We start from the raw sequence: 10,967 nt of genomic DNA, 5'->3' as shown, positions 1-10,967 counted from the left end.
CCTGATTGGTATCAGGGTGCTATTGGCTGAGGACAGTTGCAGTAACCAATCCCAGCATGGAGGCGGAGTGAAGACCATCACATGCGCTGGACTGTGGGCCACACACATAACTTGTTGGTGTATAGTTGTAATTCTAGTTCTAGTTGATTTCTAGTGTGAGCCTGAAAAGATGAATAAGGTGGTTTTGGTGACAGGAGCAAACAGGTAAAGTTTAATGTATATGGATTTTTGAAAAAAGACTTTTAAGAATATTCTATAATGCATGGATGTGTAGTAAACAGGATTCATTTGGTCAACTTTACAATCAAATAAAATTTTGTACATAATATCATGTACATAATTGTCCCTGCAGTGGCATTGGCATGGCACTTTGTGAGCGTCTCCTCTCCCGGGACACAGAGGGCCTGCAGCTGTGTCTGGCCTGCAGAAACATGTATCGGGCTCAGGCTGCCCGCGCCGCCCTCCTCACCTCTCACCCTACAGCTCAGGTGGCCCTGCTGCAGATGGACACCAGCAGCATCTCCTCAGTCCTCACTGCTGCACAGGAGGTCAAACTCAGGTAGGAGGAAGAACTCACTTCTGCTCGTTCAATGGCTGGTTCGTTGTGAGCATCAGAAAGTAACAGAATGTAATATACATATATGTATTTGCATCTTTGCTTGCACTCTGCAGATATAACCGGTTGGACTACCTCTATCTGAATGCAGGCATCATGCCGAACCCACAGTTTGATGTGAAAGCCTTTTTCAAAGGCATCTTCTCCAGGTACATTGTGGATTTTATGCTCCTGACTTCAGCATGTGATGGTTTTTTATACAGCACACATATCTATTGTGACATTGCTTACTTCACTAATCTGTTTACCATGATGCCCTGTAGCAATATCATCACCATGTTTGCCACCGGTGAGGGGATTCTGACTCAGAAGGACGATGTCACCTCTGATGGCCTGCAGGAAGTCTTTGCAACGAATCTCTTTGGTCATTTTCTGCTCGTGGGTGTCTGCTATTTTTGCATCTGACAACTCTGGCCTCTTGTCCTGATCCACACAAAGAATATAGTGCAGGAGGCAGATTTCCTTCAGTTTCTTTTCAGTTGTTTGCCCTTGACGGAGGAATGTAGGTGATACTGTATCTGTCTGTAGCTTAGCAACAATGCCCATTAAAAATTAACGGTGCATACTGAACTTCTAGTCATAAGGTCACTGCAGACGGTTTTCTGCTTAGTGTGCGTTTGCAGGTGAATTCTGATCTGTATTAAGTTGCCTTCAAAGTGGAGCCTTCTCAGTGTCCAGGCTTTCAAAAGACTATAGAGCAATCTTTGTTGCTGTATTCACACATAGTTTAGAGAGACACCATTGAAGTAAAATGACACATAATATTTTACACATTTCACAGGAATTTAACTGCTCAGTTTAAGGAATCTTTTTTTTTTATATTATTATATATTTATATATTTTATATACAATATTACAATATTACTGTTTCTGCAAGTTTTATGAAAATACTTTTTTATTTATTTTTTGCTTTTTTCCCCCTCTAAACAACATCAATCTGCATCTGTTGTGCTTCAATACAAACCGCCTTAAATACTTGTTAAGGTGTTCCTCTGTGTTCTGGCCTAGATCAGGGAGCTGGAGCCAGTTCTGTGCCAGCCAGACAGGACCTCACATCTAATCTGGACCTCCTCCAGTAACGCTCACCGCTCAGCTTTCAGTCTTGAAGACATACAGCACCGGAAAGGCACCCAGCCCTACAGCTCCTCTAAATATGCCTCTGACCTGCTCAACCTGGCGCTCAACACACACTTTAACAAACAGGTCGCCTCTCACACTTCTCACATGCTGCGTATCACCTATGACATAGACGTTTGCCCTAAGATGCTAAAGATCATGTTGCTTTGTAGGGTCTGTACTCATCTGTGATCTGCCCTGGTTTTGTGATGACCAACCTGACCTACGGCATCCTTCCCTCTTTCCCAGCGTTTGTCTGGAGCCTGCTAATGCCTGTCTTTTGGCTCGTGAGTCCAACTGACACTACATAGTACTGACATACGGGGACTTTCTATGTGCTGCAATATGAGTAAGAAGAATAGAAATATCAGTGTGAATTCATTTGCATTTATTTGAATGTATATTTCTTCCCTGTTACAGATAAGAATGTTCACTAACACTTTCACCCTGACACCTTATAACGGAGCTGAAGCCCTGGTAGGTAAAACTAAATTTCACATTCCCATAGACAGTTTAGTACACTGAGAAATGTTGCTCTCTCTCGCAGTTCTGGTTGTTCAAGCAAAAACCTGAATCGCTGGACCCACAAGCCAAGTACCACAGCTTAACATCTGGGTTAGGCAACAACTACACGCAGCCACGCAAGGTATGGCAATGATGACTGTGCGTTAAAATTAAGTTTAAATAGTCTCATAAACAGTGAAGGCAGTGAGCTGTGTGTCTTCTGTTCCTCTTTGCAGATGGATATTGATTTGGAAACGTCGGAGGCTTTGTTTGAGAAATTATTGCAACTAGAAAGTGAGGTGAGAAAGAAACTGAAAGAAAAACAAAAAGCATCCCAACATCTTCACAGTGCATGACCTGGACCATTTTGATGCACATCACACACTCTTGGACAGAGAGGGTTTCAGTCCTGTTGTGCAGGTCACTTTGGAGCAACACTCACACCGGCTGTCTGACCTCACAAAAATAACTCTCTTTGAAATAACAGCATCATCATCATCATCATCCTGCAAGCAGGGATCTGTGGGTTAAAGTGACTCTACAAACACGATAAGCTGTTTGCATGTTTACAACCTGCATCACAAATAAATAAAATGTCTCTTTCAGGGCTAACAGAATGATGCTTTTTTACAATAAAACTGAGCACTGCACGTTTTCATCCACTTTAACCCACTTGTTTCCTGTATATCCAGCCACTAAAGCACGATATGATGTGCACAACAACAGTTTTGCAAATCTGCAATATGGATGATGGGCTTGGTCACCAACTTTTCAGTCTCTATGCGGACCAGGACGGACTGTTTCCAGTCTGGTTGTTAATTCCGTGATCGTCACGACAAAATGCGGTGCCGCCTGACAGCAGACTGTCGGTGTCATCCCAAAAGTTCACATAAGTCGGCTGTGTCAGTCCTTGCGTTGTGCACGTCGGCGGCGCCGGAGGCAGATTCGCGCAGGAGCACCTGAAATCCTGCTGTGGAGGATCCGGGGCGCAGACCCGGCGTCCGTCCCCGTCATCCGCTGCCTGGTTCTCAAACGCACACTCCTCTTCTGCTCCGCTTAGTTTCGGGTTGCAAAATGCCCACACCATCCCGCAGAAATAGACGAAAAACGTCCCCATGACCAAAACCATGAGCGCGTAGGACTCTATCATAGCTTTGGTGACTGGCGATGTCATCTCTGGATGCGCAGGAGAATAAATCGGTGGAGTTCTCTAAGTGTGTTCAGGAGGGACAGAGAGACTGTGGGTTGGACCGGTTCAACTACGTGGATGAACCCATGTTGATGTTATTAAACGAAGTGAACATTAAAACTTGTAATTAAACATAATGACGTTGCTGTATTGATTGGATACAACTGTTTGTATAATGAATTCATATTTAGATCTAGTACAAGTTGAAATTAAGACCACTCAGTGCAGAAGAAGCAGATTAAAACATATTAAAGCTGAATTGTGATTCTACATCACTAATTAAATACAGCTCAAAAGGTAAGTTAAGCTTGTCTGCATGTGATTGTAAATTACATTAAAATACATTCCTGTTTATGTATGTTTTAAAGAAAGACAGGGTCTACACTGAATTAACTGTCACTGTTTTTTTCTATATATTCTGTCTGATTTTAAGTGAAGGCGTCCCTTTGTCTCTCAAAAACTAATCAGCTGCAGGGTTTCACCTTCCTTATGGGCCCTTGATGGTCAACGAAGAGCAACCATAACTCCTAAAATACCAAAATGAGATCTTCAAGCTTTGTTTTTCTGCCTTTTTTAGAGGAATTCACATTGCTCGATTGAGACTAAAATTGTAACATAAAGAATATTAACCTATATTCAACAAATTCAACAAATGTTGAAAATTAAGCCATCCATTTCAGTGTTGTGTGTTCTTTCTAATAAAGAAATGTGTATTATTTTAAGAAAACTTTACCTGACATGAACACAAACATTAAAAGTGCATTTGAATATTTTCAAAGTTTCTGTTGTTGTGGTGTATTTAGCACTTTCTGTTTTTTAAAGGTGAGTAGAAATGAAGAATATAAGACATATATTGAAGGCACCTAGCAGACTCTAACTGTGATTGTTGTCACTATATCCAGCCAACACTGAAAGCTCAGGACAGGACGTCCGCATCCGTAGATGTCCCAGATCTGTAAACAATAAACAAACTTATACAAAAAAACACTGGGGAGGGGGGGGGGGGGTGGATTACACCTCTTTACGAACTGGTAAAGGTCAGATCCTGAAAAACAAACATAATGAACAGATATGTATATTCACTAATTGTAACTATCCTGTTATCTTATCTCATCCCTTGTTCTGTGGACTTTCCCCACATTTGTGTTCAGAACCATATTTTCTATGGATCAATCTTTATTATCCTGAGCAGTGGTACAAGTGTGAAATGTATAGCAGTGGGGATGAATGAACTGTGAATATTGATTCTGAGCCTGATTTGAATGATGGGGCAGTCTGTTAGCATTGACTCTTTATTCTTTGATCTACTTTTATATAGAATTTGTCAGTCATTGCTCAATAATACATATATTTGTGCTATTAACAGATGCACCTGCTTTCCTCCAGAGGTTTGCAAATGTATTGCGGCAAGATAAAACGTGTAATAAACTAGTGCAGCTTTGTTTAGTTTTTAAAACTGCTAAAGAGTTGTTGGGAACACGTTAAAAGCCCGAGGATGTTTCTCTGTGGAGTCAAAACAAGAACACAGTGTGAAAACACCCGTGCTTAGCTTGACAGAGGTTAGCAACACTTGCGAGACTAGCGGTTTGGGTATTGTAGTTTTTCCACTGGTCTGCCGTGTTTGTAGTCAGTTAGTTTGTCGTTGTGAAAAAACTACATGCCCCATCCGCCCCCAATCCCAGGTCCCGGATGTCTATCGCGCCGGAAGAGAAGAAGGTCCTTTTCCCAGCCATCTTGTGGCTTCATCTAGCGAAGTGTTCGCACCAAGCCTCGTAGAATCGGAGGAAAATCCTGCTGAAGGGGCGCCATCATGCCCGGACAAATGCAAGAAGGCTTCGGCTGCGCTATAGCCAATCGGTTCGACCAGTTATTTGACGACGAGTCGGATCCGTTTGAGCTGCTAAAGCAGGCCGAAGTGAAGAAGAAGAAGGAGGCTCTCGCTCCTGGTGCCGCCAAGACTGCAGCCCAGGCTGCCAAGCAGCCCAAAAAGGAGTCCCAGAAAGACAGAAAGACCCCGCTGGCTGACAAGAAGGAGGAGACCCAGGCACCGCTCCCGCTCAAGAAGGATGGTAAATTATTTTTCTGAGTCTTTCTTAGTTAAGCTGGACCTAAGAGACTTCATGCTAACAGGCAATGTTGCTTAGTACGTTAGCTAGCAGCGGTTCACGAGCCGCTGTAACATGAGGTCCACATGGCTGCTTTTGTGTCATTCTCTGCAACAGTCACCTTTATCCTGACGGGTTCTGCAGTACGAGCGGTGGCACTAAGTAATCCACTGATTAATCAGTTTGTAGGCCAACTTGTTTTGGCTTGTCCCCCCCCATCGGCCTGGTTGAACAGGCAGAACCCGAAAGTCAGGCCAAGTCGATGAAGAGCCCTGAAAACGTTCAGAGACATTGACCATTAGTAAAACCACCGGTTTCTGACTTTGTACAGAACTCGTCGAAATCAGGTTGTTTCTACAGATTTTTAGAAACACGTTTAGTAGGGGGAGGGAAAAACGGATGCTTTCAGCAAAACCCGTCTCATGCGAGACATCACATCGTGGTGTTAATGCGTGTGAACGGGTACGTTGTGGGTTTGCAGGTGGATTTGTGTCGGAGCAGCTCTGTTACTGTCGTGTCTGCGAACCTCGTGGTTGGAGAGTGGGGCGTGTTGAAGCGCAGCCTCTGAACTACCGCTTCCCATTGGCGCACAAATTACACTCGGTGCATGCGGTCGAGCTGGATCAGAGCTTTTTCCTTTTTAGTTTTGGTTTCACCCGGTTTTAATGTTATCCGGGTAGATTATCATAGCTACTAAACTATACTGTAGTGAGTAACTTGTATATTTCTGCGTTGCATTGTTTCCACTAGCTTAGATGTATTACTTTCAGAAGAGAAGCGTCCAGTATCAGGAAATCCCTCCGAGCTGGATCCGTACTCAGTTAGTTGGCCATTATCACGTCAGGCCGCCGACTGGCTAGTATCTGTTTTTGAGAGGAGATTAAACAGGTGTGCCGACCATGGTGCACCCAGCTGCTGCAGGGTGTCTATTTTGGTAGCTAGGGGTTCAGGCAATGGGGTGGGACTTGTTGTATCAGCTTGGCCAGTCTCAACCATGTGCCACAGAAAATTAAAGAAAGTGTAGCTGTCAAATTCAGCCACAATGTCCCCGAGTGATTTCCCTCATCAGCACACTTTTCAGTCATAACGGGAACTGATGAGCAATCCTACTGCAAACTGTTTAACCCTTTATAACGTTAGAACATATCTCCTTAAAATAGCAGATATTTTGGCACTCATTTGTTTATATACTACATATTATATCAGATTACACTGCAGGTATAGGAGAGCTGCAGACTATTTAAAGAATGGGTCCGTGTGAGGTTTTAATTCTCCACATTAATTGACATTTTTTGCTCCATTTAAACAGAACAATTGCTACCTCGTCTTTCTCTTGTCTGAGGCTCAGCAGTGAACCTGTCAGTGCTGATTGTCCTCTAATCCTCCTGTTGTGGTCAATCCTAGGTCCCGGCATGAGGAGAATGGGCCGCAAGCCAGAGGGTGATGGCTCCAGACCCCAGGGTGGCCAGGGAGAGGGGCGCCCCCCCACAGACAAACGGCCTGTGGACAGGCGGCCCCCTCGCCGTTTTGAGAGGCCTGCTGGTGACTCTGCAGAGAAGCCTGAGGGTGGCGAATTCTCGGTGGAGAAGTGAGTTCAATTGTTAATGCAACTTTTTTTTCCAGCAGCCACTTGTGGAAAAAGGTGGTGAGAGGCAAAAACTGTGTTAAATCCTACACGGTGTTTTCTAGCTCTGCAAGGCCATAGCATTACTAAGCAGGGGGTGGGGTAAGCACAGCAACTGTTTAAGGCGTTGTTTGTTGATAAGACTTAGTTTGTTGGTTTTGTCAAACCTTAGCAGGCCCCCAGTTGTGTAAAGTTTGTACAAGATATAAAGATGTAGTATAAACTTTATATTTAGTTATAGACCAACTTAAGTAAAATATTATTTTCCAGATGGTTAAAGAAATTAATCAGAGAGCACCCTCTGAGTGTATAAATGTCCTGGTTTTCTGGGAGATATTGACACTTCTATTGCTCATTATAAAAAAGACTCAGCTGAAGCCAGTGTACTAAATCATTTTGTTGACCCAGGCTGAGAAGCCTGTGCTTAGATGGTGCTTTTATTGATATTCTTTGTCCTTCTCTTCAGGTCTGTCGGTGACAGGCCGATGAGAGGACGTGGCGGTGCCAGAGGAGGACGTGGAGGCAGAGGACGCGGCATGGGTCGCAGCGATGGCTTTGACTCCCGAGGAAAACGTGAATTTGACAGACACAGTGGCAGCGACCGATCGTAAGTACCGTTTCAGTTCTTACGTAGACCTTAAAAAAAATATTGGTAATTTAGACCTTTGTGTGTGTTTTAATACAGCACACGTGTGTATGATCCTGGCTAAAACAAATGTTGTTTCAGTAGTCTGAAAGGTGAGGAGAAGCGTGGTGGAAGTGGATCTCACAACTGGGGCACAGTCAAGGATGAACTGAAGTAAGTTATAATATGTAAAAAACAAAAACGGTAATCTTTGGCCAACATAATGGAAGTTGGAAACGTGCACAATGTCTTAGCGAGATGTATGATGTAATTTTCATTGGTCCATAGTTGGGCCGTCTATAGTCTGCCATTTGTAAACCTTTTAACTGTTTATGCCAACAACAACAAAGTCCAAGCTTCACTTTTCGGAATTATCAGGCACAATGAAAAATATTATTTCTAAACTACATAATTCTTTATGTCCATCTTTAGAGAATAGGGAATTTGCCCATTATTTATTTATTTTTGCCCTTTGTAGTGAACTTGATCAATCAAACGTCACTGATGAGAACCCTGAAGGAGAGGAGCATCCACCTGCTGACTCGGAGAACAAGTAAGTTTTTATTTATTGTTTTTCTTGTCCGGAATTTATATTAAAATGACAGGGATGTTGATGCTAACACGCATTTTGTGTTGTGATTGTTGAAGGGAGAATGAGGCGGAGGAAGTGAAGGAGGAAGGTGCCAAGGAGATGACTCTGGATGAATGGAAGGCCATGCAGGACAAGGAGCGAGCCAAGATGGAGTTCAACATCCGTAAGGCCAACGAGGGAGCTGATTGGAACAAAGGATTTGTGCTGCACAAGTCCAAGGCAGATGTGAGTCAAAATTATAGCTCTGACCTAAATTTGAGCATCATCTATTATTGTAGACTTGATGGGTTATTAACAGATGTACTAATAGGCATCAAAGGGTAATCCAGTCTTCCTATCAACGTGTCTCTGCTTCATGTTTTTTTCCTTAAAGGTGCAGACTGCACGTACTCGGCCTATACATAAAATAACATTTACTAGTGAGCACAGACCTACATTGAACCACTTTTTGTTCAGAGATAGTCTGTGGGCAGGAAATGCAGGACTTAATGGATGTTTTGTTTTGTCTTTGTATTGGTACAAACACAGTACTCAGTACATTGTGGTGTTAATTTTTGTGTTTTGCGTTTATTCAACACAGGGTAAGAAAGATGATCTAATTGACCCTGAGGCTGATGAACCTAAGGTAAAATCTGTACCTTTGTTGCACGTTGACAGTACCTCAGCTAGTCATACATTAAAAAAAAGATCTAAAGTGTAAAGTTCACCCATATTTTTCTGATGCAGTCAGAGGATGATCACCACTTCCGGAAGCCAGCCAATGACATTACGTCTCAGCTGGAGATCAACTTTGGAGACCTGGGTCGTCCAGGCCGTGGACGTGGTGGACCACGTGGTGGCCGAGGCGGTCGTGGCCGCGGCGAAACCACTAGGCCGGTCCGTGTGGGAAGGACTGACAAGGTAGAAGTATTGCTGTTATCATTATGTGCACTAGTAATTTCATTTCTTCATCTGTGGCACATCCTCCTAAGTGTGTGCATCCTCTAACTCATTGTGTTCACGTTTCCTCACAGTCATCTGCTTCTGTGCCCAACGTGGATGACCCAGAGGCCTTCCCAGCCCTGGCTTAAGTCCTGGCTGCTGTCCCTCAGGCCTACAGGAGCCTCCTTAGCACCTCCACTACGAGGCTTGCATGTTCCTGGATCCTTCAGCAAAGTGAAATGATGGCAAAGACTGTCATTAACTATGGCACTCAATGTGAGGACTGAGTTTTACCCAACAAAAACAAAAGATGGAAAAAAAAACAGAAATTAACAAAAAAAAAACAAAAAAGAAAAGGACTTCTTGCTACTCTGGAGCAACTTATTGGTAGAGGTTTTGTACTTGGAAACAAAGTAGCAGGGATGTTTTCATACAGTATTTTTTTCAGAGGTTATGCATTGTCCATTGATAAATTTTTGTAATTGCTGCTTGAAAATATGCATTACGAAATAGAAGCATAAGAAGACTATCTTTATCTTGGTGTGTGCCATTGCTTGCTTGCTTTAAAATGGGCACTGTGGAGCTCCAACCCAAGCTCATAAGCTCTGCCACACCAAGTGTTTCTGATGAAGTTACAGCTTCACTCACTGAGATTTATGGATTTTTTTTTTTTTCTTTAGCACTGGGGTATTGTTTTATATTTTATACAGGAGGTCTATTCTTCTATGATCTTCGGCTTGTAAATCTTAACTATTTTCATAAATCTTTGAGAGACTGTATTTCACATGGTGCAAATAGGACACGCCTTGATCTTTGATCAAGTGATGCTGCCTACATTTGAATGCATTGATGAAATGGCGCCGAAATCTATATTAAGGTTCTTTTGTACTGACATGTTCCAAAGGAGGAGCAATAGGTCATTTTGGAGGAACACGGAGCTGATTACTCTACTAAATTTACACTTGTTCCTGAGACATTTGTCAGGTGGATCAATCTGAAAGTTACTTCATGCCTTCAACTTGTATGTGGGCTGCTATTCACCATCCAATGTCTCTTCCTCACTGTCCATTTTATCTGATGACTCGCCATGTGCAAGTTAATGCCTTTGTTTTTACTGTCAAGTGATATGGAGCGTGTCTTTACACAGTTGAGATCCTCTGACTGTTTACACACTCCACTCGAGCATCCACAGGTGTAAACTTGGCCCAGCTTCAGTTTGTTTCTGCAGTCTGTTCTGTGCTGATATTTTCCTTCACTGTTGACTTGCCCTGTTGCAGCCACAGTGGCACCACTGCATAATTGCTCTGAAAGAAATACAGTCGTTCATTGTGTGGAACAACTGAAGTGCTCTACAAATGTGTGAATTCTAGCCCTGCTATTAGAGACCTCTGTCGGTAAATAAAGATGGTCGATAAATTTTTTTTTCAGTGTCACTTTTTTCAAAAATCCCACCTACATGATCTGTATCCACCCTGAAATCTAGGTGGAAAAATCTGAAGAGCAAATATGTTTAAATCTCCCAACTCAGGTTTGCAAAATGTGTGAGAAACCAGCATTATGTTGCAAACTACTGTAACATTTCAGACCAGAAGGCCGTACATAAGATAGTAGAGACATTCAAGAGGAAACCTAATCTCAGAGCATCAGACAGGTCTGACAGTCCTGTGAGTAGAGT

General features: G+C 42.9%; 2 protein-coding genes across 6 annotated transcripts; both read left to right on the top strand.

Moving 5' to 3' along the window:
• The first annotated feature begins 126 nt into the window (after nt 1–126).
• On the top strand, nt 127–3,416 carry hsd17b7 (hydroxysteroid (17-beta) dehydrogenase 7). Of its 2 annotated transcripts, XM_026344763.1 has the most exons (9): nt 127–204; nt 353–559; nt 673–765; nt 880–994; nt 1,625–1,819; nt 1,906–2,019; nt 2,153–2,209; nt 2,280–2,378; nt 2,473–3,416. In XM_026344763.1, exons 1-9 carry the CDS (start codon nt 170–172, stop codon nt 2,590–2,592), a joined length of 1,035 nt encoding a protein of 344 aa, XP_026200548.1. In that variant the 5' UTR covers nt 127–169; the 3' UTR covers nt 2,593–3,416. The 2 variants fall into 2 exon arrangements, with proteins under 2 accessions (XP_026200548.1, XP_026200549.1); XM_026344764.1 differs by lacking the exons at nt 1,906–2,019; nt 2,153–2,209; nt 2,280–2,378; nt 2,473–3,416 and having other exon boundaries at nt 1,630–1,795.
• A 1,713-nt stretch (nt 3,417–5,129) lies between these two features.
• On the top strand, nt 5,130–10,713 carry serbp1a (SERPINE1 mRNA binding protein 1a). Of its 4 annotated transcripts, none has more exons than XM_026345501.1 (9): nt 5,130–5,494; nt 6,935–7,118; nt 7,621–7,761; nt 7,885–7,953; nt 8,258–8,332; nt 8,425–8,596; nt 8,952–8,996; nt 9,098–9,271; nt 9,385–10,713. In XM_026345501.1, the coding sequence occupies exons 1-9, from the start codon at nt 5,236–5,238 to the stop codon at nt 9,439–9,441; spliced, it is 1,176 nt and encodes a 391-aa protein (XP_026201286.1). In that variant the 5' UTR covers nt 5,130–5,235; the 3' UTR covers nt 9,442–10,713. The 4 variants fall into 4 exon arrangements, with proteins under 4 accessions (XP_026201286.1, XP_026201284.1, XP_026201287.1 ...); XM_026345499.1 differs by having other exon boundaries at nt 7,882–7,953; XM_026345502.1 differs by having other exon boundaries at nt 5,131–5,494; nt 8,428–8,596.
• The last annotated feature ends 254 nt before the right edge of the window (nt 10,714–10,967 follow it).

Source organism: Anabas testudineus, chromosome 4 (genome assembly GCF_900324465.2).
Source record: "Anabas testudineus chromosome 4, fAnaTes1.2, whole genome shotgun sequence".
NCBI lineage: Eukaryota > Metazoa > Chordata > Actinopteri > Anabantiformes > Anabantidae > Anabas > Anabas testudineus.
The sequence above is the reverse complement of the archived record's forward strand: the minus strand, read 5'-3'. Positions and strand labels throughout refer to the sequence as shown.

Bases quoted from the DNA above. Each gene is read 5' to 3' on its own strand.
- hsd17b7 (XM_026344763.1), top strand. From the start codon at position 170: ATGAATAAGGTGGTTTTGGTGACAGGAGCAAACAG. The intron at 766-879 runs GTACATTGTGGA...GATGCCCTGTAG, and splicing joins TTCAAAGGCATCTTCTCCAG to CAATATCATCACCATGTTTG. The intron at 995-1,624 runs GTGGGTGTCTGC...GTTCTGGCCTAG, and splicing joins TCTTTGGTCATTTTCTGCTC to ATCAGGGAGCTGGAGCCAGT.
- serbp1a (XM_026345499.1), top strand. From the start codon at position 5,236: ATGCCCGGACAAATGCAAGAAGGCTTCGGCTGCGCTATAGCCAATCGG. The intron at 7,954-8,257 runs GTAAGTTATAAT...TGCCCTTTGTAG, and splicing joins ACAGTCAAGGATGAACTGAA to TGAACTTGATCAATCAAACG. The intron at 8,997-9,097 runs GTAAAATCTGTA...TTTCTGATGCAG, and splicing joins CTGAGGCTGATGAACCTAAG to TCAGAGGATGATCACCACTT.